The 27,310-nt window shown below is 40.9% G+C and overlaps 2 protein-coding genes across 4 annotated transcripts; one reads left to right on the forward strand and one right to left on the reverse strand.

Moving 5' to 3' along the window:
* Positions 1-8,019: 8,019 nt before the first annotated feature.
* Positions 8,020-11,850, forward strand: serpinh1b (serpin peptidase inhibitor, clade H (heat shock protein 47), member 1b). Of its 3 annotated transcripts, XM_083887115.1 has the most exons (8): positions 8,020-8,107; positions 8,796-8,827; positions 9,507-9,656; positions 9,736-9,928; positions 10,009-10,279; positions 10,369-10,467; positions 10,570-10,802; positions 10,910-11,850. In XM_083887115.1, the coding sequence occupies exons 3-8, from the start codon at positions 9,538-9,540 to the stop codon at positions 11,210-11,212; spliced, it is 1,218 nt and encodes a 405-aa protein (XP_083743241.1). In that variant the 5' UTR covers positions 8,020-8,107; positions 8,796-8,827; positions 9,507-9,537; the 3' UTR covers positions 11,213-11,850. The 3 variants fall into 3 exon arrangements, with proteins under 3 accessions (XP_083743241.1, XP_083743240.1, XP_083743242.1); XM_083887114.1 differs by lacking the exon at positions 8,796-8,827 and having other exon boundaries at positions 8,044-8,107; XM_083887116.1 differs by lacking the exons at positions 8,020-8,107; positions 8,796-8,827 and having other exon boundaries at positions 9,134-9,656.
* A 1,775-nt stretch (positions 11,851-13,625) lies between these two features.
* Positions 13,626-24,462, reverse strand: gucy2f (guanylate cyclase 2F, retinal; the record flags this gene model as incomplete). The annotated part of the gene is made up of 18 exons (XM_083887253.1): positions 13,626-13,707; positions 14,964-15,049; positions 15,138-15,232; positions 15,315-15,413; positions 15,915-16,089; positions 16,207-16,399; positions 16,504-16,667; positions 16,778-16,926; positions 19,022-19,171; positions 19,333-19,489; positions 19,579-19,755; positions 19,937-20,017; positions 20,226-20,351; positions 20,429-20,525; positions 20,793-20,877; positions 20,975-21,329; positions 22,066-22,367; positions 23,721-24,462. 18 exons carry the CDS (start codon positions 24,460-24,462, stop codon positions 13,626-13,628), a joined length of 3,315 nt encoding a protein of 1,104 aa, XP_083743379.1.
* Positions 24,463-27,310: the final 2,848 nt, after the last annotated feature.

Here is a 27,310-nt window from a genome sequence, read left to right on the forward strand (position 1 = left end):
TCTCTCCCCCAGCGCAGCGAGGCAGCCGGGAGCCCACAGACTGAACTGATATAGATACGGTTCATATGTATAAAACACATAAACAGCGGGAGAAATGTTGGGCGTGAGTCTATATATTTAAAGCGGAACTAGACCGAAGTTCCTATTATCGCTGTTTTTTTTTGGTGTGTATCTGCGTCATTACCTTGTTTATGAAGCCTGACGGTTCGAAACAAACGGTTCAGCCATTGCTGAGAACGTTGTGTTTTATTGTAATCTCGGGGCTCAACGAGATCACTGAAAATCCCGTACTAGTTACGTAAGCAGCGGTTCTCCTGAACAACCGATCGTCCTGCTCCAGGCGGTAGTCCGGGCACATCCGGTTGCGTACGTTGAACCGCAGAAGAAGAATAACGTCCGTTGTGGAGGTGTTTCACGAGCAACAGTGTCTTCTGACTCTGGGTCTGACTCCGGTTTAAAGTCATAAAGGGACTGCGGCGGGGTGTCGTGACGAAGCTATTTTTAAACACTGTTAAAACAATGTTTTGATAATGAGTAGCAATGCATCCACCGCTCCAGAGAGGGAGCTGCGCTTCTGAGAGCTGACGTGATAGATTACGTCACTTCCAGATACCTGGCCAATCACAACACAGGTGGGAAGGCTCTACGCTGGCTGGCCAATCACAACACACTCTGTCTTCTCGGGCGAGATTTATGGCTGAAATAGCGCGACTGACAAGCTCTTCGAAAAGGACAGATTTCAATCGGCTCGTTTACATCAACTAGGAGGATTTTGACCATAAAAACAACTTAATATATGTAAGTAGACCTCCATAACTCACATATATGTGCAACAGGACCACTCTGTGACCTTTAATAAAATGGAAATGTACTGTTAATCTCATAAATCTGCGACTTTATTTCTCGTATATTTGACACTTTTAGTGTCGTGAATCTGCGACTCCGAGCTGTCACTCAAAACTCAGCAGAGAGCTTCCTAAGCCCCGCCCACTCTAAGCCTTGTTCTCTCATCGATCGATTCGCTCGGTTTGCACAAGTTACAAATCCTTTTGCACCACTTATACCACCTAGCGCGAGGAGAAAAAGTATCTGAAACTCATAGAAGCAGATTCGAGCACTTGTATCAATTGACTTGTAGTTGTGTACCTGTAACAAGGATTTGTGTACCTGTAACAAGGATTTGTGTACCTGTAGTCCTATTTCATGTTAACAAGGTATAAAAAAAATATTTACAACTTCAACTTTACGGTTTACAAATGCACAAATATTGCAGATTATGAAACACAGGTGTGTGAATGTGTTTTGCACCAACTGCACCGCAACTATTGGAGCAATAAGATTTGTGTACCTGTAACAAGGGTTTGTGTTAACAAGGTATACCATTTTTTTTTACAACTTCAACTTTACGGTTACACATTTGTGACTTTAATGTACAACTTCAACTTTACGGTTACGCATTTGTGACTTTAGTGTGCGCATGTGAAATCTACAGTTACATGTGCTTGTGACTTTTGCACCAAATATACCTTCATAGAGCACAGGCTGCCCCCTTCACACCGACTTAATTAACCGCAGCTAGCTAAAGTAATTAAAACTTTCAAAGTTACTTTCCATTACTCTTCCTTCACTATTATTATTGTGTATCGAGAACACTGAACGTAAATACCACTATCAGGGTTTTCACATTAGGCGGCTCCCACAACGGCAAAAAATCTTATGTGACTTGAACGCAGCAATCGAGTGTTTTTTCCCCCTCGAGACTGGGTCAGGAATCACAGACGGGGCAGATACATTTACACAATATTTGCCATATTTAAAATGGATATATTTTTTAAATGATAAACATAAATAGAAGTTGTAATTTAGGAAACATAATATGTTTGTTCTTGGTAAAGGTTTGGTTTAACTTTTCAGAAAAGAAGACAATTAAGGAACGTGATGCACAAATTTGCTCTTGTCAAGGTTTCCATTGAGAGATTTGGCAGCTGGACACTTGCTAATGGTCGAGTAGAAATATGGTAAAGGTTAAAGAGCCTTCTAGAGCCGGCTCAAGACATAAGGCAACCAAGAGGGGCCCCAAATAGTGTGTGGAGAAAAACATTATTTATGTTTTGATTTATTTTTTACATATTAAAGCAATATAGATATCTTTATCTATATGTATCTAAATGTATTTCGTTCTATTTTGTACTTTTAAAGTTTTCAAACCAAAGCCATTAACCTGGACAGTTCGCCAGTCCATTGCAGGGCCACATATAGAGACAAACAACCATTTAATTTAGAGTGACCAATTCACCTAATCCCCATATCACATGTTTTTGGACTGTGGGAAGAAGCCAGAGAACCCGGAGAAAACCCACGCACACACAGGGAGAACATGCAAACTCCTTGCAGAAAGGCCCTTGATCCAAAGTTGTTCCAAACGGGGCTCGAACCCGGGTCTTCTTGCTGCAAAGGCAAGAGTGCTAACCACTACAGCAACCGTGGGCCCCTAAAATACAAAATCCTGATTTTAAATTGTACTCAAAAAAATACAAAATACACAAAAAATGTATTCAATACAGTTACAGTAACTTGAGTAAATGTATTTTGTTACTTTCCACCTCTGCCTGTTTTACTTGTTCACAACAAATGCAATCTGCTCACTTTGAATAAAAAAGTACAAATTAATTATGTGACACTTTTTTAATTTTTAGCAGCACAAACTCTGCTGATAGACAGAGGCAATGAGTCAACTTTGTCAGACAATGTGACAAAGGTCACAAATTGCCTTGTGAGCTTGAATTGTTGCTTTGCTAAAATGCATCTGATTTATGTTATATTTTTATTTTTATCCTCTCTCTAAAAAAAAAAAATGAAGAGGTCAACATTCTGGTATCACTGGTCACTGCTGCATCTTTATCAAAATACAAAGAAATGTCCCAACATGTTTCTTTTACCAATGAAATAAAATGCAGAGTAAACAGTAAACATACAGTACATGATTATATCATGGAGGGTAACTGTGTTGCTGTTCTTCTACGTATTAAAGGCACCAAAAGATTTTAATTTGTATAGAACAATTTAATCTAACGCAGACTGTGATCGTCATTGACTGTGACAGGTATAGTCAGCAGGTCTCAATGACTCATCGAGCGACACATATACAGTTTCTGAAATGTGTTCAGAAAACCTCTGTATACTTGGTTAGTCTGAATGATTAACATGCCAAGTAGAGGAGGAGCCTGCTGTGCTGTGATGTTGCCAGTTACATTGTCATCAGTCTGTGTTTGGATCTAACATAACTTTAAACATCTGGTATTAGACAATGAGATTAAATGATGCCCCCCCCCCTTTGAATCCATGCAGCCACTCATAGAAACACAGGCCCACACACCTTGATGTTGTCTCTGCCTGTGCATCTCCGGGTGGGGAAACCAGGGAAATGTTGATCTCAGGATGATTTCCTGTGACATATCCTGTTTGATGTGGTTGACCTGAGCTCCCTTATTCCTCTCTCCATAGGTTGGCATTAACCAGCTGCTGAGTTTTGTTTTGAACTCTCAACTATTTTAAAATGCCAACCAGCATCCATGGCCAGGAAGGTGGAGGCTGCTGGTAGGAGACTCCTCTGCAGGTGGTGTGACATAATGCAGCAAGGTCAGAAGAAGTTGACCCTAAATGAAAGCAGGAAGAAGAGGAGCTTTTAGAGGTAGATGGTATTTTCTTGATATCTACAGTGTATGTGCGCAGTGCATGTCTTGAATAGATCCCTTGAGCCTGTCGGTATGAATATTATTGCATGCATCTGATACTACTTATGCACCCAGACATGTATATTTCTAACCAACAATAGAGGGTGATGAGGCCACACACAAGAGCTGATTTGTTTCCTAATATATTATAGATTTACCAACTGCACATTTTATTTTATGTTTATACATTTATTTGTATGTTGATAGTTATTTATTTGGTTTCTTTTTACTCCATCTAGTGGTTGTTAGTCGACATTACAGTTTTCTTTGTTGCCAACTGGCTAAAATTGTTGCAGTTATTTCCTCTTAAGGTTCCTTAAAACTATAAACATCTTATGGGAAAAACTGAGCTTATTTGGGCATGCATATTAGTAGTGGGAATAATTTTAGATAAAGGCCTGTCTGTATTTTAATATTAAGCCTAATGATTTAATAAATTAAACCTGAGCAATTACTGCAAAGGAAACTTTGTTGGCTCGAAAAGTATTTTAAATCCTTTTCCACCAGGGAGCTTAAGAAAAAAAAAAACTACAACAACTTCATAAGCGTGTATTTGTAATATATTTTCTTGTTGTTATTTATTATTATTATTATTATTTTTATTATTATTATTATTATTTGAAAATCACACATTCATGTGATGCTTTCTTCATGCAAGTTTCTAGCGCACTCAACTTCGGGTGTTATGCTTAAACTGTTTGTATTGTATATTGTATTTGTCGACACCCAATATAAAGGATATTCAGTTTATAAATGTAAATGTTTTCTTCATAGATCAACAGTTAAAAAAGGGGGTTGGAATATAAGTATAAATGTGTCTTTTAGAGTTTACACTGTTAAAGTGTTTTCTACACCTGCTGCTTTGATCGATTGGTGTTTTAACTGTGTTTGGTGATCATAAGAATAGTATTTATGAGCTGAGCTTTAAGCCATGTTTATTGCTGAGTGCTATGATGCCCCTGATAGTCAGTGAAAACACTTAAAACTCTTTCTCATTTATCTAATAAATAAAGACTCAGGTAAATTAACAACTAACACATTTTAGTTTCTACTGCATTTTTATTAACGTTTGTGAGAAATGTGGTTGTACAATCTAATCTGTCAGCTTTGTTCGCCTCAATCCTAGCTTTCATTCCAACAGCTCATTTGATCTCTTACAGAAAGAAAAATGCACTCAACTCTCAGATTAATTACATTGAAATGATTAATTACAGTATTTGCTGGGAGAAAAAAAAAACCAATTCATTAGTCAGTATCCGATTAATGACCACCATATCGTAATTTCACTGGTTTAATTTGACAGTGCGTGTAATAAATTAGTGCAAAGTGATACATCAGCTCAGACCTTCAAAAAGCGTTGCAGCCAGCATTTCTTCAGTGAGGAGCAGTGGCTGCTGCAGTTTGTGACAGAATAAACCCAACACTCACAGATACACAGTGCATTGCCTATTACATTGATAAGATTCTGTATGGAAACCTGTTTTTGTAACTGTGAGTGATAGTGTATGTAAAAATATGTGGTTTATGGACATTCCTGAGTCCTGTGGTGGATGCACGTGGAGCCACTATATAGTGGTTAGCACTCTTGCCTTTGCAGTAAGAAGACCCGGGTTCTTGGGTTCAAGCCCCGTTTGGAACATCTTCGGAACAAGGGCCTTTCTGCAAGGAGTTTGCATGTTCTCCCCGTGTGTGCGTGGGTTTCCTCCGGGTTCTCCGGCGTCCTCCCACAGTCCAAAAACATGCGATATGGGGATTAGGTGAATTGGTCACTCTAAATTAAATGGTTGTTTGTCTCTATATGTGGCCCTGTGATGGACTGGCGAACTGTCCAGGGTGTACCCCCAATGTCTGCTGAGATAGGCATAGCACCCCCCGCGACCCTCTGGTGGAGGATAAAGTGGTAGATAATGGATGGATGGATGGAAAATTGACCATGTGGAAAAAATATTAGAGAGAGGAGACATTGATAGGTCTGGAGGGGAGGATGGGAGGTGTCTAGAAAACCCCTCAGAAGTTGCAGCAGCCTGACAACTCCTGTTTGTATTTTTGGCTGCAGAACTAACACAGATGTTGGTAGATCGGCTGAACTATTTTGTTTGTTCACCATCCCCATGAAGTCATTTTGCCTTCTTCATCAGTAGAACAGCTTTCACTTTGATTCCACAACGTTTAGAGCTTGACTGTATATACATTAGCTTATAAAATATGAAAGATTACTCTACATTTTGATTGATCGGTCATGATTTTATCTGTAAAATATTGGTATTGATGTCTGCTGAGAGTTACTGAAATCAAATCAGTGATTTTAAATTCACCAGTCAACAAAGAGAAGTTTGTAAAGAGACTCTGAGGTTGACACTGAGGTTGGTGTTATGACGTGCAGATGTTGAATGAGCTCCTATCCACAAATAGCACTTTGTTGCAGCACACTTACTGAAGAGAGGCTTCACCCTCTGTGATCTGCTATTCCTGCCCTTGAATCAGATTCTATGGCAGTGAAAAGTGACCTCACACTGTAATCTCCTGTTGAGAGCTATTCGCTCTGCTGAAATGTTGCCTCATTCATTGTTATTCCTATATAGCTCTAACATCTGTCCAGTGACATGCTGGTGGTGGATGTGGTGGTTCAGAAAAGTGCCAGAAGCTTCTTCATCATGCTCACCCACATACAACACACATAATGTGTTCAGGTGTTCAGGTATAACAACACATGTTGTCTTCTCCAGGTTCTCCAGCTTCCCCCAACAGTCCAAAAGGTGTGCAGAATGGTTGTTTGGTTAATTGGAGACACAAGAAAAGACAGTAGTGTGAATGGTTGCCTCTGTGATAGGTTAATGATTTCAACTGGGAATTACTTTAGCTCACCTTGGAACCCTTAAGGATAAACATTAGCCTTGTGTAGTAATGTTAAATCTCACAGTTGTGATTATGCAATGACATTGCCCCTTTTTGATGTAGCTTTTTCCACGTATTCCTCTCCGAATCTATCCCTTTATTATATGCTCTAAATCTCTAACTTCATACCACTTGAAAGGGTTGCTTTTTCAGTGGAGATTAAGTGTTTTGTGATTTGACCAGACATGTTTGACCCCCCCGAATGACCCCCATTCCACACATGCCGAGGAAATTGACTACACACTGATGCTTCTGGTACTTTTTTTTTCAGAAGACCATCTCACAGGAGGCCTGCTGTCCTTTATCACACATTGCAGAGTCAAAATTGTTTGGATTCACTGCCCATGACATATGACTCATATGATACAGTTCATATTTAGAGGTTTTGCTTGATCAATCTTTAAAAAACTCAGGCTACCTCCCCCGATCATCCACTGGGAAAACAAATGCAAGTCACTCATCGGTTGGCATGTCAGAGTTTTGGGGGGTATGACTGTTTGAATTCCTCTTGATTCAATAGACCTGTCCTGTCCATTTGCAGTTTCTGATTTTTGAAGTGTCCACATTACATAGAAAAATATGTGCTGTGCACCAAACATAGTTCATGACTGATCTGAAATGTTGAAGTTGCAGCCGAGCAGATTTTGTCCTCAGTTAATGTTAGAGTGACTGAACACATTAAGAAAGCAGGTCCTTGGGAGGACATGGCAGTTTTTTACCACAGTGGTCCTCAAAAACACCCCTGTCCTTCAACCACCAGCAGCTGAGTTGGAGAGACGTGGCACGGTGGGGGTGGGGTGGATTTGTGGGCAGGGCTGGAGATCTTGCAACTTCTTTGAGGCATTGCTGTAACTGGATGAAGCTTCCAAGGTGTCTGGACATGAAACAACAAATCAGTGTCATGAGTTTAACTGCAAAAACACACGGCTGCTTGTCTGTGAACAAGTATTTCCATTCAGTAGTCTGAGGAGCCTGTAGACGGTTGTGAGGCTCACACACTTCAATTTGCAGCAGCTGCAAAACTGACTGTGACCTGTCACACACCATCTTTTTTTATGCAACATAGTCTATTAGTTTGCAGTTTAATCTTTATTGTTGTATGTGATGAAACCACTATTGCAGATTGAGTCAGAGGGCAACAGTGTAGACTGAAAGGCTGAGCTCCATTTCTAATTTCATCATCAGCTACAGCTGGTCCTGAATCAGATTTGATCAGAGTTCTTGTTTGTGGGCACATATGGGAAAGTTTCTAAGCTGAGCCCAGACCAGTGCAGAGAAGTGAAATTTAGCCAACCCCTTACATTCCAGCCTGTGGGACGTCCCAGTTCCCCACTTCCTGAGGAACTCACAGATACCCTCATTTGAATATTCCATTCCCCCTTCTAGAACATTCTCTCACAGGGTATATAGACCAGGAGAGGAGAGAATAGCATTCACACAACACAACCCAGAGAAGAACCCCAGCAAATCTGTGCCAGGTAAGAGAAGGAAGATAACTGTCTTTGTTCCCAGGAAGGAATGCAGAGGTCGAATAATGAGCTGCTTTGTTTTTGTGGTTTTATTTTTCTATGCAATATATCCTCTATGTTAACCAGTTTTAAACCGTCTGCTTTTTCTCAGACTGTTTGGCTTGCATATTTCACATAGCATCGTTGACAAATTTGCAAGGAAACCAACTCAGTTTTTGCCAGAGTTTAAAGTTTTCATATCACTTTTTCCATGCATGACAATTGTGAATCTTTTTGCATCTTGCATGCCACTGCTTTATATTGCATAAAATGCATTAAAATTAACCAAAATAAAGGTCTGTATACACTCCCAGTCTAGCTTTTTGATCTGTCACGTCTTTGATAATGGGAGTTATAATCCGTGATAATGAGAGTTATAATCCGCCCTCTAGAAATCAGTGCTGCTCTACTGTGGCATAACTGATTGGATGGAAGATTTGTCTGAGTCATACACAGCCAATGAAAACCGCTTACGTGTCGGACTGCGAACTAGTGATGACAAGACTTTTATAACAACTTTAAGTCGTTAATAATATTTTAAATTATAATAGCTGCAAATGAAAGTGGAGAAATCAGATCAAATGTTTCCATCAGAGCCCTGAATAATGTTTTACTGCCTGCTCTGTGGAGATTATTACATACAACTCTTGTCTTTCAGAATGAAAATCGCAGACAACAAAACATCTCAAGGTATATCCTAACATGATGCAAAAGTTAATTTCTGTTGTAACACAAATATGCAAACACAGAGATGCAGATGAGGTTTGTCTGCAGTGGTGGAGGAGAGTCAGGAATCAGAGCAGCTGTGTAAGCACAACCTCGGGCTATGTGCCTGGTCCTTTGTTTGAATAAGTGATGGTAACAGACACAGGCACACGCCCTTGTCTGTGACTCAGATTTAACTAGCAAACATATCAAACACTGATTTCCGATCGTACGTTTTACTGTCTCAAGAAGAACAGGTCCTTGAAGCCATCGAAGCGCAGATGTGCAACAGTGTGATTGTTGTTGTTTCAGAAGCATCATATTACAGGGTTGAGTCAGCACAGAGCTACACAATGAGTAGACTGCTTACTGTAGCTGTGCAGCTGAGCTTCTTCTTGCTGCTGACGTGGCAACGAACAAGTCTCCCAAGTTTCTGTGTGGGCTGAGACAATCCTGCCTGTACAGCTCCACATCCGTGTGCTGGCCAAATCACACTTTCTTCCACTAAATACATATTGTTTGTACATGAATAAAAGATAGTTCTGAGAATGTATTTCTTACATAAACTCCCTGAGAAGAAATTCTGATGTGCTTCCCATCTTATGATCAAACTTACAGCATATGACCCTGGTTAAATCTATTTCTTGTGTTTGTTTTCTTGCAGGCTGCTATAGCTGCTTTCGGAGACAGACAGGATGTGGATGACTCATGTCGTAGCTCTTTGTCTGCTGGCCCTCGTGGCCTCTGCAGAGGACAAGAAGTTGAGCGGTTATGCTACCACTCTGGCTGACAACAGCGCCAACCTGGCGTTTAGGTCTGTGAATCTCGGCTCAATAACTAACAGTTCTTCATAAAGAAAACATGAGGATGATGTTTGTTATTATTTTTTTCAGCCTCTACCATAACATGGCAAAGGAGAAGGATACTGAGAACATCCTCATCTCTCCAGTTGTGGTGGCCTCCTCTCTGGGGTTGGTAGCCCTTGGTGGAAAGGCCTCCACTGCTTCTCAGGTCAAAACTGTCCTCAGTGCAGACAAACTTAAGGACGAGCATCTGCACACAGGACTGTCTGAGCTCCTCTCTGAGGTAAATATAGTACAATAACCTCATCTTTAATAACTCCCCCCAAAAAAGCTTTTTAATGATGAGTTGTTGTGTCTTCCCAGGTGACCGATGAAAAGACCCGCAACACTACCTGGAAGATCAACAACCGCCTCTATGGCCCCAGCTCTGTTTCCTTTGCTGACGAGTTTGTGAAAAACAGCAAGAAGCACTATAACTACGACCATTCAAAAATTAACCTGCGGGACAAAAGGAGTGCTGTAAACTCCATCAATGAATGGGCAGCAAAGTCAACAGGTGGTAAGCTTCCTGAAATCACCAAGGATGTGGAGAACCCAGATGGAGCCACCATTGTCAATGCCATGTTTTTTAAGCGTAAGTTTAAATAGATTTTGCAATTTTTTTCCTATTTCTGCCCATGACTGAATCAGAGGGGTAACTAAATCTTTCATCTTTGTCTACAGCTCACTGGGATGAAAAGTTCCATGAAAAAATGGTGGACAACCGTGGGTTCCTGGTAACTCGCTCATTCACTATCGGAATTCCCATGATGCATCGTACAGGTAACTTCCTACTTCTTCCCTGTATATTTTATTGTTTTCTGGGTAAGAATACAGACAGAATACAGACATGATATCTGACTATTGCCTGACTGCTCTGCACAGGTCTGTATGACTTCTACGAGGACACAGAGAACCGTATCTTTGTGCTGAACATGCCTCTTGGTCAGAAGCAGGCCTCCATGTTCTTCATCATGCCCTACCACCTGGAGCCCCTGGCTCGCCTGGAGAAACTCCTGACCAGGAAACAGGTGGACACTTGGCTCAGCAAAATGGAGAAGACAGCTGTGGCCATCTCTCTCCCTAAAGTATCTTTGGAAGTCAGCCACAATCTGCAGGTAAATGGTGGAAATTGGGTGTTCAATAGGTCATCACCCAAACATAGATTTATACAGACATCAACCGATCCCTGTTTGTTGAGCAAATCTGTCCTGTCCTTCTCTAGAAACACCTGGCTGAGCTAGGCCTTACCGAAGCCGTGGACAAAGCCAAGGCTGACCTGTCCAACATCTCTGGAAAGAAGGACCTGTACCTCTCCAATGTCTTCCATGCCTCAGCCTTGGAGCTGGACGTTGCAGGAAATCCTTTTGACACCAGCATCTTCAGCAGCAACAAGCTGAAGAACCCCAAACTTTTCTATGTAGATCACCCCTTCATTTTTCTGGTAAAGGACAACAAGACCAACTCTGTCCTTTACATTGGCAGAGTGGTAAGACCTAATGGAGATAAGATGCGTGATGAGCTATAATGTCATTATTGAACCATGTAAGGTAGCTTTTGTGAAACTATGTCAGGGCCTTTTGTGTGTGTGACTGTTACCTCATGAACACATTCCAATAGACACTCTGTAGAATGAATACCTGAGCTTACTCTTAGACACATCAGTCCGGGGAACAGTTAAGTGTTAGTGTCAAGCCACTTGGATTGAACAATGTTTTTAATTACACCTTAAAACACCAATGTGTGCCTTAATTGAGATCCCTATATAAAAAAAAAACAGCAACAACTGGCATAGCAGACACCATGCTTATATTAAGTATGATATCCACTTCTTCACATCCTACTTTTGCCGGGCTTGGTTTGGTCACAACCCATTTGTTTTTTTTTCTTTATATCTTTAACGTTAAAAAAAAAATAAGATCTTTGTACCAGCTTGGTTTGCTCGCTCTGTCTCACTCCTTTCCCTTGTTTTGTCTCCAGTCTGCCGTGCACTGAATTGTTCCCCTGCAAGAACAGCACTTGCAGTGGAAAGGTGGCAAATGCCTGATGCTTAATTTATGTTCCCCTGTACTGTGCCATTGTGTTGCTGCAGGTATTTTCCACAAACACATTGTTGGAGCTGTGTGATAATGACATTATCTTCATTTTTCAATATAAATAAAGGGTTTCTTTTGCATTGGTGTCCTTTATTCACAAACAAAAAAAAGACAGACAGAGAGGAATGTGAGCATTCAAAGAAAATGGGATAACAATCTTTCCAGTTGAATGAAGGTCAGACAAACCTGCAGGTCTGGAATGCAGGGATGTAACAATGGCTGCCCTTTTCTCCCAACGCTAATCTGCCATAGGTTGCATTGAGAAAAAGGTTAAATTCTCTACCCGTAGCTTAAATAATATATCAGTGGGATTTCTGTTGAGACACAGAAACCAGAAAAACAAACTCTGGAATGCAGGGTTCTCACGGTGAATGGGAAAGATAGGAAAAAGACTGAGCTACACCTCAACAGCAAATTCAGTTTATTGTCATATTATCACTTTAATATTGGCAAAATAAATCAAAGCTTGTGAGTAGAAAAATGCTTAAATGCTTGCCTAAAAGCACTAAAAGCTATAGCACCACCCTCTGGTTGTGAAGAGTAAAAGGACAATAAGAACAATGACTAAGTTAGAAATTGGTGGTTTCCATTTCTTTATCTTGTCATATACACATTTTAATTTGCAAGACAAAAATAAAACAACATATACATTAAATTACAGAATGTACACATTTCTGACTCACTTTGCCATTTCACCCAACATGGATTAAGGTGCTCCTATAGTCAACATTCATGTAAAAAGATGCTTTTAAATAGACAGTTATTGACTGGGTTATTTGGTGATTAGGTAAAAACCTTCAAAAATGCACTTCCACCAAATTAAATATTAATATTTAAATGTTTTTTGTTTGTTTTCCCTGGTGTCACCCATACCCCGACATTGGCATTTGTAATAATCTGCAGTTATCATTCAATGTTATTGTCTCACCCATAAGCAACCAATACAATAATAAAATGATGTTCAATGCTTCTTCTTAACAAATGTAATAAATAATTTGAACACTAGATGGTACTCTTTAGTCCGTGCACGGCCTGCACGATCATAGTTATTTCTCAGGGTAAACTACACCTGGGATTCTTGGGGGGGGAGTTAAATCTACCACAAAAATAAATAAATAAATAATACATTTCAACATAAGCTGTGTTTCCACTCTCACTGAACATGCAGTTTGCTTAGACATTAACTTAACGCTCTACAATCAATTCACAGTCAAGATTTGGTTGAAATATTGATGGACATAAAACAATCTTTAACGAGTACCTCATTCAAACAACCAATTTTGATAATGGTCGCTAATATCAAGGATTATGCCAGTAGAATAAATCCAAGCAGCATTTGCCTCCATCCTTAAGAAGCAAATAACACAATATTCAGCCGTCACTAAGAAACAGCCTCTCCTTCACAACTCTATGATGAGCTTTTCTGACAAACTATCCCCAGGGAAGAAAACAAAAACATAACATTTCATTTTGAAATAGGCCTTTGGGGGCGTTCAAAGCTCTGGTCGCTCTGAAATAGTTGACCACTCAGTGGCCAGTGTGTGCAGAGAGGAGTGAATGAGTGCATCCTTCATTAAGGAGTGGATGCAGCCTTCCGTGTGCTTCTCGGCAGCGGATACGTAGGCAGGTAATGCAGCAGCTCTCATTACATTAGCTCCGTCGTGTTCCGCTGTGCTGGCTGCAGCCAGATTAGCCAGTCGATGGATAATCTTCTTAAACAAGTCTGCAGTAAGCCACAGTGAGATGTTGGGTGGTGCCTTCTGTCCTCTCTCTGCTCTGCCTTGCTTTTTGTCATACTCCCATCCATTCTTGCTTCTTTCGCATCTTTCCTGCTCTTTAGCTCACTCAGAGCTTTTTGTCCACCTGCCTGTTGGCCTTACGAAAAAGTGTCTTGATCTCTTCTGTCACCATCTCCTGCCAGTTGGCCCTAAAAAAGACACAGCGTGGAGTTAGGACCGAAGTTGTAATTTATAATGACGTTAATTTTTAAGCAGAACTATGATGCAAACACATTGAAACAAACAAACAAGCAATGAAACCACCACAACACAAAAATGCGGCGACAAAAAGTAAATCAAAGCTAATGACACAAACACAGAGGGCTTTCCCAAATCTGCTTAAGATGATGTGGAAGGTGATAAGATCAAGAGATTAATGAGACTAGTAAATCACGAGGTTCAGAGCTGCATGCGTCTGCACAGACTCGGAGGTTCACATTAAGCTGACACAGTGCCACAATAACATTTCTGCAACACAACACCAGCTGGCATGCAGGTCTCTACCTCCTGTGTACGGACTTAAAAAAAAAGGTCAAGCCTTTTTCTCAGCTTTCTTTCTCTTGTATGCAGCTATATCTTCCGGGTTCAGCCCATGATTGTCGTTCCTGAAGTAAAGTGGATAGTCCAATGTTTGTCAGTCACAGGTTAATGGCATACATTCAACTTTAGATCAGATGAGACATGACGTTTGCTCTTTCTATGGTGAATTCAAGACTTTATTACAGAAGAATTTCTTGTTTCAATTGTTGAAGGATGGTTAAGTTGCTTTAAAGTGTGGTTGTATGACATATTCTGTTTCTACAATCAGCCTGGTCCCCAGACACTTGAGTTTATGACACATGTAAGAATATGTTAATATCACAACATTTTTAGCTTACGGGGACATAGGAGCTGTTTGTGCACTGCTGCCTTATTTGGTAAGTTTGTGTCACTTCGGTAAATCTAAACCAATGATTTCAAACACAAGTAAGAACATGAAATATTTGCTTCATACTGATGGAGGCAGCAGTGGATCGACTACTGCTGTGTGCAGTCAGTGATGTAAGACTGCTGATTTTCTCTATGTACTTTGAAGCAAGTCGTTTCCAGTCGAAAAAGGCTGTCTAACAGTAAAATGTAATGGCAAAGTTACACAAATAATGTCACAGACAGGTCACACAGGTGTACATTTGGTTAGGTGAGCCTTTTGTGAAGTGGCTAAAATCTCTTCTGTTTCCTGCTGGCAGCAACCTTTTCAGAGAGAGTCAGTGGTTGGGTGACAGGCTGGTTCACAGAATCAACAGCGTGCTCAGTCAGTGTTGACACCTCATAACAACCACACTTCAAATAAACCTGTACTCTCCCTTAAATGATGCAGTCTGGCCAAGAGTAAAAAAAAAAAAAAACACTGAGTCAACGCTCTTACCCTGCTTTGATCTCTGGTGGTTTTGGCAAAGGCTTTTCAAAGTTTGCTTTTCCCACAAGCCAGTACGTCTCTTCAATACCTTTACCCTGCAAGAACAAAAGCCATGGATTAGTAGACGGTGAAAAAACAGTCTCATCTAGAATATGCGTGCGTGTCAGAACACACTAACGTTACCTTCAGCTCAGTCTTGCCTCTGACTTCTATTTCATAACCTTCGTTAAGAGAGTGGAGGATCTTTACCGTGCTATTATTCACATGGATTCTATAAGCTGAGAAGAGAAGAGGATTTAATGACTAAAAACACATGAAACAACATGACCATGCAGTGGGATTTGTGATCTCGTTACTCACGCAGCCCTGTGGATTCCATACGAGAGGCAGTGTTGACGGTGTCCCCAAAAAGGCAGTACCGAGGCATAGTCAGACCCACCACGCCAGCAACACACGACCCTGCACACACATTCAGAATTCTCTGATTTGACAGTGTTATGTACATGGTTCCCTGTCTGTATTACATGTATTGTATACATTTGCGTTGCAGCTGTAGTGTTAGTTAAAATGGGTCAAACCTGAGTCTGGGACATCAATAACTGTTGTATATTAAGCTTGAGTTATTCACTGCAATGTGTCTTATTTTCACCAGCCAAATTCATGAATTTCACTTGACCTTGTCCTCAACCAGAGAGTCAACAACTGATGTTACAACCAGGCCTGGGGGAAAAACTGTTCGCAACCTGAATAAGGAGACTCCCTCTTCTCAACTCCAAGGAAACCACCAGCAACAAACTAAACAAACTATTCTAAAGGTTTATTAAAAACAAGTTCAATATGTCTGCTGGCAGTCTGCCTGTGATCAGGCTTCTTATACCGGAACCTCCTGTGCAGGACGAATCAGCTCTCAAGATCCAACTAGACCCAGGGTTCGTAACACTGACTTTGCACAGGACTCACCTGAGTGGATTCCTATCCGTATCCTGACGGGCACGTCTGGCATGTGCCGCATATGGAAGGAACCCACTGAGCTGAGGATGTTCAGGGACATGTTGGCGATCTCAGCCGCGTGCTTGTTACCGTTTCTCTTTGGCAGACCTGATGCCACCATGTAAGCATCCCCGATGGTCTCCACCTGGACAATGTCAAAATATGTACTGAATTATTTTTATTTATGTCCAACATCTCGCTGTATTTCAAACACATGCATAGAAAAGGAGCTTATGATGAAAATAAGACCATGCTTGCGGACCTTGTAGACGTCATGGCTTCTGAGCACGGCGTCAAACAGAGTGTAGAGGTCATTGAGGAGGTCGACCACTTCGATTGGGTCACTCAGGGACGAGATGGTGGTAAAACCTACGATGTCACTGAAGTAGATTGTCACCTGGTCAAAGTATTCTGGCTCCACTGTGGTGCCAGTCTTCAAAGCTTCGGCCACAGAGCTGAGGACAAAGAGGCACAAAGAGGTTATGGGGCAATCAGGTTGTAAACGGCACATTTATTTCCTACTTTTACAGACTATTTGACAATGAGTGAGTTAACGCACGGCGGAAGCATCTCAGAGAGCAACTTCTCTGTCCTCTGCTTTTCCACTTCCAGCTCCTCTGTTCTCTCTCTAATCAGGTCTTCCAGGTTGGAGCTGTACTGTTCCAACATCCTCAGCATGGAGTCAATAATGTTGGTCTTTTTACCCTTGTTGATGATTTTGAACTAGTGAAAAATACACGACAGAAGAATCGTAAACGAAATGATTCATATTAAATCACAGTTTTATTTAACTGAGCTATTTATTGGACAGCTCGGAGCAACTTAAAAATTACCCTGTCAAAGATCTCATCAAAGTTGGGTCTGCGGTCAGGCAGTTCACTCCAGCACTGCTTCATCAACTGGATACACTCCAGCGGAGCCTGGTCTGGAGCCACGGTGGGTCGGCACATTGGAGGAGGCTTCTTCACCTTGCGGATAATCTCTGGTGAGGAGATATTGGGAATGGGACACAGCAATTCATTGTCACAATAGAATATGTCGTCTGCCGCACTGTAGAAATGTAAACACAGTATCACAAGCAGTAAGAAAAGCAAAGATTGTAGACTTCTGACAATTTAATTGGATGGGTGTCGGATTTGGGCGGAGATAGGATTATTAACCATAAACCAGATGTTTGAATTATTAGCTTTGAGTCGTTCAAGCACTTTCTACATAAATATGGCTTTTTGCTCTAAGGATTTTTACTAGGATTACATAGTGTTGCACAATGAATGGAATGTTATGAAACAACCACCCAACACCCAGAGAACATTTTCTGATAAGAACAGTAAGAGAAATATAGTGTCAAATATATACAAACACACTTATCAGAGAAGTCTTCAGTTATAAAGGAAACATAAGCACTATAAATAAATATTACTGAAGATGAAAAATGGAAAGGCCCACGTGAGTAGGGTCATAAAATCCCAAATTGTCCAATATTGAAGGAATAGGAACAGGAATTGTAAACAGATTGGAGACCACAAACATTTATTGAGTGATTTCCCCCAATCTTAAACCATTTTGGCAGGCGATTCAAGCATCTGTTGCACTCTGCTTCAACGGCAGTTAGCAAATTGTGTTGATTACATTTATCTGTTATAATTTTGCAGGAGTGAGCAGTGCAAAATTAATTATCCTTCATACCAGCGTTATTATGGTAATGAAAACTAAGTCTCAAACTAAATCTAGCAGTGAAAAACTTATTTAGTTAGATAACAAAATAAAAACTACAACGAACAAAAACAAAACAAACAAACAAAACGCAAATGAACTGTAAATAAACTCAGTTTCATTTTCTCCCTCGATTACTGCCTGTCCCGTGGCAGCCGCTGTGCTGCTACCCTTCCTCCAGAGGGCGGTAGTGCAGCTGCTACATTGTATCATTTGCGGCATTAGAAGAAGGTGCTTCGGCGGGCATTTTGTGATTAGCTAGAAATGGCTAAAGTTGCAGCAGGACGAGAAAGCCACAGCCCAATATGGGACTATTTCGAGTACGACTCACTGATAGATAAGAGTAAGTGTATCGTGATGAGGACTTGATTTGAAAGTTCATCTTCGGAGCTCTCACAGAGACGCTCATGAGAAGTTGGCGGCTCGCCTCCAGTCAGACAGCTGCCCCGCATCAAGAGCTCCATAAACCTAGCAATTTTTTGGATTTGATAATCTATATTTGGTGTCACACATTCTTTCATCCTTTTCAGTGTCTACAAGTGAAGACTTTCTCTTAATACCTGACTAAGTGTGAGGGCAATCAGGCTAGCTTTACACGACAACGATCTGAACACAAACCGCAAAAGTGGCATCGCGTTCCCACTTTTTATTTCGCCATTAGACGAGCGTCTTTGGGTGGAAATCTGCATGCACACGGTGGCGCAAAAGTGTGAAATTTGATGAAGTATGCATGCCAGGTGGCTAGGTGGCACTGTGAAGCACTGCCAGGAGCGTGCACATGCTTCCTTCTACTTCTCTCTAGTAGCGCGAAGTAGCCCACAGTCGAAAACCAAAACATGAACTCTCCAGGCTTAATCGCTATAATGATTCCTGGATAGGTATCAGAGCAGCTAAGGCAACTTGAATGTCCGGGTGATGGATATAAATCCGACATTGTTGTTGTTTGGCTGTGCTGCACATAGCTCTGACATCAACGCGTACGGGACGATAGCCAGCATGAGCCGCTCAGAGCACACTTTTGCGTTTTCAACCCTTTAGACGGGAAATCGACAGTCGAGCGTTTTTAAGATTACCACTCTGGAGGGTGGGTTTATTTTTTGCGTTTTTAAGCCCTAAAAGCGCCGTCGCCGTCAGTGTATAACTGGTGGTGCTGGAGAGTTTGTTGTGACATCAGCTTTCTTGCACAAGCGTCCCTGTGTTGATATTATTTTTTGGATTTGTGGGCTTGCTTACTTTGGACGGTCAAAGAAATAAGGACAAACTTTCCAAACGTTCTTCCATTTGGGATCTCTGCCATGAAATGGACCTTGAATTAATGTTTCAGAGACCTGCTGCTTCTCCTTTGTGATAGACTCATACAATACCTTCCGGTGGTAGACCCAGCATGCAGTAGGGCGGCCCTCTGACAACCACTTCTTGGAGGATAATTGAAAAGCTGTACACATCTCCCTTGTATGTCCCTTTACGTGAGTTTGCCACATCCCTCAGCAATTCTGGAGGTGTCCAAAACAGATCTGGGTAGAATAAAATAAATAATTTATCATCAGCCAGTAGTAGTAAACTTTTATGACCTTACATGTATGCACACAACACTGGAAACTAGCAGTAAAAAACACAATCAGGGGGATTCAGTCATCTATCTGACATAAAATTGGCATGTTTGTACTGTGTATACCTTCAGGTGGGAACTCCTCTATCGGTGCTTTCTGAGTGTCCAGCAGCTCATTAAAGCCATAGTCAGTTATCTTGAGGACAAAGCGTCCGTCAACCACACAGTTACGAGATTTTAGTCTGCCGTGGGCGAAATCTCTGTGGTGAAGGTATTTCATTCCCTGTAAGCAAAACACATTCAACTCATTAAAGGTCAGTGGTCAACTCGGGTAAAAAATGCACATTTGAAAATGATTATATTCATGTCTACCTTGATAAGATCGAGAAGAAGGGAGGACTTGAACATCCAGTCTAATTTCACGTCCTCGTTCCTCAGCAGGTCCTGCAGACTGCCGCGCGAGCAGTGCTCGGTCACCACAGCATACATGGAGCAGTCCAAGAAGAAGCCCAGGAAAGGATTGACATTCTCGTTTCTCAGGTCTTTCATCTGGGACAGCAGCACATAGTTGGTTCATGCAAGGAACGGGAGGAGAGCAGACATGTTAAGATAACCAGAAGTAGTGTTTATCAGTTCTGCAATCCCACACACTGCCTTTAGCTTTCAGTTGTTTTATTTGAAGTAGTAGTAGTAATACAATCTCCACACAGGTAAAGACATGTCGCTCTACCTTTGTGAAAATCTTTGTGGTGCTCTGCTTCACCTCCTTGAACTGACCCTCCTCAAATTTCTTAAGCCAAACCCAGTCACCCTGGAAGAGAAGCCACATTCAACATTTTAGTTTTCCTCTTTTCCACAAGTGTTTTTTTTTAAAATCACAAAACGTATTACAGTAGGATTAGTGATGTTTTCCCTTCTAATTTTGAAATGTGCCATTATGTGCAGACACATAATGGCACCTATTCATCGTCTCTTGAGCATCTGTTACCAACTGTGGTGTCTTCATCAGCGTGGCCTACCTCGTACACGGCTACATTGGTGGTTTCGTGAGTTGCTATCTGCATGCTGTTGACAGAGTGCGAGCGGTCTGCGGATTTCTCCTCCAGAGCGCTTTTAGACTCACTCAAATCCTCCAGAGTGATTTTCTGCAGGGAAATCAAAACACCTCAAACAGTTGGATCCTGTTTGACACTCATGGTTGGGACACAATGGCAACACTTACCTTCCTGCTTAGCTGGGGGTTGATAAAAGTGAGATCCTCTATGGTAAGCAAGATCCTATTTGGACCTTTGACCAGTTGGATTTGTTGGAGTCGCCTCCTGTCAATGAGATTTACAAAACACAATAAAATCAGGTTGAGGGTTTTCTAAAACTGTGTTTGAAATCATCGTGGGCATTTCCAAAAGCTTACTTTGACACATTTCCTATCAGACCTATTGATAATGTTATCACTTTTGTCTTTTCAACCTAGTTTCGAGAATGCATTAAACAAGAATCAGACTCATTTTTTATCTCATTGGGCGTTTTATACAGAAAAATTATACAACTGGTACAACACAGCATCCAAAATTAAAGAAACAATTTACCTGATAACGAAACTTAGAGCGAGCCCTCCTACAGCCACAGTCAAGATGACACCCAGCACTACGATGATATAGGTGACCTCCACACCTAAGGAAATGTAGGGTGAGAAAGAATTTGAGGAACAAGCCGCTAAACACGTTCCATACAAACCCATGAGCACACATTCAAATCTCAACTGTCTTACCTCCGGTGCAAATGGCGTTCTTATCAAACCAGCATTTGGAGTCAGATGGTGGAGGGGATCCTCCTGGAAAATTGATTGACCTTCCAGCAAAACTAAGCTTTCCAGAAACTAAATCCACGTTGTATGTCTGGTACAGCTGACTTCCACTGTTGTCCGTGTCCAGGATGACATAGTTGGTCTTGACTTCCCCTGCATTGTCCACCTTGATCTCCTGGTTAAAACCATTGAAAGTTGTGTTCTTCGTGTAGTAGGCCAGGTTCGAGCCTGACAGCGACATGCCTGCTCTCCTGGCGTTATGGATGGACTTAGCCAGGAGGTAGAGGCTGTTATAGATGGTCCCAAATAATGGGTTTACCTGTGAGGATGAGAAGAAGTCACTGGTTGGAGCACATGTTGATAGTTAACGATCTGCAAATATCACGTTGAGAAAAGTATAGCAAGGTATAAATGGATGTGTCAAAGCCAGAGGTGGAAAGTAATTAATTGCATTTACTTGCATTACTGTAATTGAATAGGTTTTTGTGTGCTTGTACTTTTTACAGTAATTCTTAAAATTTGTAATTTTATTTTTACTCAAGTATGTTTTTACTGTACTTGGCGTTTTAAATCACATCTGCTACTGAACAAAAACAGGTGAAGGATGAGGACATGCCAGGTGAACTGGCGCTAATTAAGGTCCCTGAGTGAGTGAGAAAGTTAAAGCATTTGTGACCTTTGACCCATTTTGACTGATACATTATATGTTTACATATTTTGTCAGCACTTTAATCTGTAAAGGTTTGGCTTTCATTAAAAACAATTAATTCATGAGAAAGAACCCCAACCTTGTTAAAAAAAATAACTAAGTAACTTTTAGTACATTACATGTTTTACATACACCAATCTACTTTTTTACTTTAACTTGAGTACATTTTTAGACCTTTACTTTTACTTGTACTAAGGTAAAATACTAGATTTTTCTTGGTATGATATTGTAAGCATAATCTCTCCTGGTCCTTTGGTCTGCAAAAGTATAGAATAATAAAAAGTATACATCTACAATGAGCCCAGTCTCCAATTCCCTGCTGGTGTGATGTCCTAACCACTCCTACCTGCTCTGCCTGCAGGGCTACAGTCAGTTCCTCACTCCTCTTGGCCGCAGTGAATGCTTCATTGAAGGACAAAGGCTCCGAGGCCATGGTGACTGTCAGCACGGCATCGTAGGCCTCCCTCAGTCTGCTGTTGTTTTGCAGGGGCACATAGGAGACGTTGGTGTAGGGAACGCTGTAGAGGAGCGTGTCGAAGGGAACGAACACATACTTTCCTGAAGTCATACCCATGTTCTGTGCATTGAGAAGAAACGCAGCCTGCTGCTCACCTCCCACCAGGATAGAGTGCATGCACATGAGTATGACTGAAATAGACAAGGAAGAAGCAGTAAAATATTTGTTTTACAGACTCTGTGTTAGTGAAGATGAAGAAGACATTGACTTGTAAAATCCCGCTGTTATAAAGTTTTTATTCTCCTCAAGTGGAGAATAAAAACTTTATTAAACCAGATAGAAGCCATTGAGATCAAAATATCTTCCCCTAAGGTGACCTGACCAAGAGGTCAGCAGCATATTATGCTTCTATTATTCTATTCTTCTATTATTATGTCAGAGTAAATTTTAGAGATTAGAGACGAAGGAGACAGGTTACAAACAATACATTTTGACAAAAACAATAATGTAACAGTGTATAAACTTCCTTGTTTTCGTTTGTTTTTGCTTCTTTGGTTAACAGTACATATTTGGTTACAGATGCTTCTAAATAGACATTAGCCTCCATCTTGTCATCTAGAAAACATTTAAACAATGTTTAAATTATGAACACAGTTCACTGAGATGCATGTAATTCTCTGATGATGCTTTGATGGTGTGTAGTTCTGTCAGTTGTTTGTGTCTCTAAAAATCCATAATTTAACGATATTACTTATTATCGTTTAATCGATCCGTTACAGTACAATGTTAGACTATTGCAAGAATGAGAATTTGTTGCGTCTGTAGTCCTGAGACAGCAACAACAAGTCAAAGAACGGAACAAAACACTGTTAAAATACGCACAAATAAACAATACACCGGTTACATGAACTAAAATGCCCAGTTAAAATGTCTCACTGTCTTGATTTGCTTTAAGCCATTGTTTAAGATGAGTCTTAAGATTATTGCAAATGGTGTACTATTCCACTCTACCATACCATCTTATTTACATCCCCTTATTGACAACAACACATATTTCCAAATGTGGTGCGTCCTTTGGCACCTCACAGCCCCCTCTAGTGGTGGATCTGGTGCTAATACTCCTGTTAAAACCTCTAATGAAATTGTTAAGCAGAGGCAGTGCTCATGTAAAGCATTCTCAATAACATGTCTCACCCTTTCTTGTCTGATATCGATACAACATTTTACAGCCTGAGTGTAAATGAAGCATGTATGTGAAATGTAGAGATTTTCGACTTTTTACGTTTTTCTTTTCCAAAATTTGATAAACGAATAAGTGATTTTGAGCAGTTGACCAAATACTATACTGTATCGCCTCTGAGAATATGAATAATGTTTATAGTATTTCTACTTTATTCCAGGCAGTTGCAATAATCAAACTAAAAAAGCTTTCTGCCCAACAATTTAAAATGTGATTCTAATATTTTTTTTTAGATTAATTGAGATCTTCGACTTCTCTCCTTTTTGACTTTAACACTGTTTAAGTTATTACAGTGTTGACTCACCTTTGACCTCTCCCGCAGCCTGGATCCTCAACAGTGTCCTCTGTACCTCTGTCTCGTTTATACCAATAGGTGTAACCAGGAGGATGGGGAGACCCTGATTCCTCAGCGCGGTGGCCACTCTCCCTGCAGTGTCCACCCAAATATCCTCATTAGATGAAACCACCACAGCACTGGCCCATCTGAAGTGCTTCAACACGGTAAATAACACGTCAATGGGAAACGGCACTGTCCTGACAAAGGTCGGGTATCCCGTGGCCCGGTCCAGCTCATAGCTAAGACATCCGAAAGAGAAGAGGGCCTTGTCCCAGTTCTTGGCCAGCAGAGAAGCTGCAACACAGTATCCCGGGTTGGTGGGGCCCAAAAGCACATCCGCCAATTGGTCGTACTGAATAAAGGCATTGAGAGCTTTGGATGTTTCACATGGCTCCTGCAGGATGATGAAATCCATTTTGAGGCCCAGATCCAGGTTCAGGTCTGCGTTTATTCTGCTCACAGCGAGTCTGGCGGCCGCAGCAGGCATGGCCCTGTAGTATACGGGGTCGCAGTTCCAAGGCCCCAAGACCCCGACTTTGAATATTAGACACCGGACACAACAAGGGAACGTCAACACTCCGAGGACGACCCATAACAGAAAGTTATAAAAGGACTGTGTGGTAAAAGTTGGTCTACTTTTACTTATAGGGATACATGCATGGTTGGACTCCCATAGCGTCCCTCTGTAATTAGGGGAAATATGGTGCATTGTCCTTCCACGATGTCCAAGGTGGTGAATCTTTGTGTTCACTTATTTCTTACTGGCGCCTGTAAATACAATAACATTGTATTGCTTTCAAATAAAAATGGCGGAAGTAAAACACTAAATAAAATAAAACAATCACTCACCATTGTTTTAATGCCACCAGGACAACTTCAATATTCGGTGAGTTTCGTCTCACGCGCGCCTTCTCTCCGCCTTAAAAATCTCACCTAACCATCCCAACACCTTACCTACTCAGCCCGATGATCCACGCTGTTGCTCGGGCGAAGACACTGCCAAGTCATTGTGTTTGGATGATGGGCTGGAAATGACGGGCAGGTGTCGGGCGCTGCGTCTGTCGCGTTTGGAGACGACTTCAGCACCCTGGAGAGCTACTTACGCCCCGCAGTCAGCGCCTCTGAAGGCTGCCGTGCGTTTCCACAATCACACCGGAGCAGTGGAGATCCTCCCCTGCAGCAATCATGTTTCCTGTCTGCAATCATGAGTGTCTTTTGAAGAAAAACAATAAAAAAAAGAAGATATATTCCAAAGCGTGGCAAAAGGCAAATTTGGTCAACAAACAGAAGTTGTTGTACCTCAAAAGGCGTTTTTGAGTCATAAAATAATGTATTTGTTATATTATAAACACAGGGGCCAGTGTCAGCTGCAGGCCCACTCAATCAAATCTCTTCAAAGTGACCTGAGGCCAAAACTAGGTGTTACTCACTAATCCATTTTCAGTGAGGCGCAATATAAGAGGATTGACAGCAGGCCTTCTAAAAGCCTTGTTATCATGCATGCTAGGGAAGCAACAAGGCCTTTCCCTTCCAGTTAATATGGAAGTATAATGTTTTACTGATAGTCTATATACCATATATTATATAACAATGCCATTAAATACAAACACACTGCCTCTACAATAATAAAGAGAGAGTTTTTTCTTGCCATGGAGACACATCAGCCATATTGCACAAAGGCACCTGAACCGAGCTTTAATTGGTCTAATGGCCGCACTGCTGCAGATCCCTCAGATTAAATGAATTTGAACCCTGGTGGAGTGGGAGTCATTAAAGATAACGAAGGGTTCTCCCTCTGGGTCTCCTATGAGTTCTGCTGTGTTTTGCCTGCGTCAGTCGTCTCAGCTCTTTTTTTTCAAAAGACTCCACTGGTGAAACAGCCTGCCTGGCACTTGACACCGAGAACAGCTGGTTGCCACAACATCAGCCCATGGATGACAAAATAATATGCATATATGACGGATGATAAGTGAAGCATGTCAGAGCAGAAAAACAAAAATAAACAGTTGTCTGTTAACTATAATGGTGAGAATAATTATTTAGATCATGGAGCTTTTTTTGTTTATTATTGTAGATCATCAAGATATACAGTGTTTACTTGACCTCTGATGAACTCTCTCTGTGCATGTCTGTGTGTGCGAGATGAGACCAGAGACCTATTCACCCTGTCTGTCTTCCCTCTTCAGTCCACCCGTCCTGCTCTCTTTCTCTCTGTGTTTATTTGAAGGATATTAAATGTCAAATACAGTCCTGACCCCTGACTATATCAACTTTCCACAAAACAATATTGGACCGAGCTATACGGGAAATATGATATTTCATTATATGGACACAGCGCTGGAAGGCGATTCCACCTTTGTTGACCCATATCCCACATAAGCTGATGAGCCTCTTAAACGTAACACCTTGACACCACTGTCCTGCATCCAGGAATAGAGGACAGAAATGACAACTCAGCACAATCTCCACTTTTCAGCCAGTGTGCAGTGAACACAGCACATTCATTCCTGAGATGAGCTCTGGCACACACTGTGAAGGAAAATGCATGTTCTCCATAAGCACAAATATCAATAATTTAAAGAATTTGATAAATAATGCATCCTAAAGGTATATAAGACTTTAAAAACATCATATATCCTCTATACTTTACATAAGCAGCCAGGACGAAACGTCAACATGCTCTGTGGGCAGAAAAGAGAGACAGATGATTGAATGTGTCCTTGGAGTGTAATGGGATGGAGGACCACACCAGTGAACAATTAATTGACGCACCACAGCATTTTAAAGAGCTTTCCACTTTTTCTGTGTGTTATATGTAAAATATGAAATAGTAAATGCAATAGCATCCCTGAATGTCGCTTATAAAGAAAGATAAAACACACAAAATGAAGATAAAATGCACTATGTTTAATAACATAAACCTTATTGACAACGAATTGATTGATAACAAAGCAATCGATTACATATTTCAGATTACAAATTAAACTTCATTTATTATTAACACAATAGTAGTTTAGTGTAACCAGGAGTGAGGTAAATCGTAACCTTGAAATACCATATTCGTAAGACCACATTTCCGGGCTGTCAACTCAAATGAATATCAGACATAAAACTGTTTACAACAACGCTTAAGCACGGGCTAATATAAAAAACAGAGCTACCCATTCATTGTTTTAGGTATATTAGGTTTATTTGACTTGTAAGTGTATGTGTTTTAGTGTACTATCAAGTGTAGTTTTAGCAAGTTTTATCATACTTTACTGCACTGGTTATGTTTTATTTTTATAATTTGACAATTGTTATTGTGTGGTGTCATTTTATCATGCAGTTCTGTATTTTAGTGTAGTTTTAAAGTAATTGATCATGTATAATATACATGATCAAATACGACAAACAGTATATTAACATATTATGTTTATTAACATATTATGTTAATATACTGTTTGTGTAAAAGCCCAACCAGGGCCAATAGTTGCAAACTACCAATAGCTATAAACTCTATGTACAGCACACCAGTTGCATTATTTGTATCGGAACTATGTTAACTGTATTGTCCC

This window comes from Microchirus variegatus (genome assembly GCF_963457635.1).
Source record: "Microchirus variegatus genome assembly, chromosome: 3".
NCBI classification, from domain to species: Eukaryota; Metazoa; Chordata; class Actinopteri; order Pleuronectiformes; family Soleidae; genus Microchirus; species Microchirus variegatus.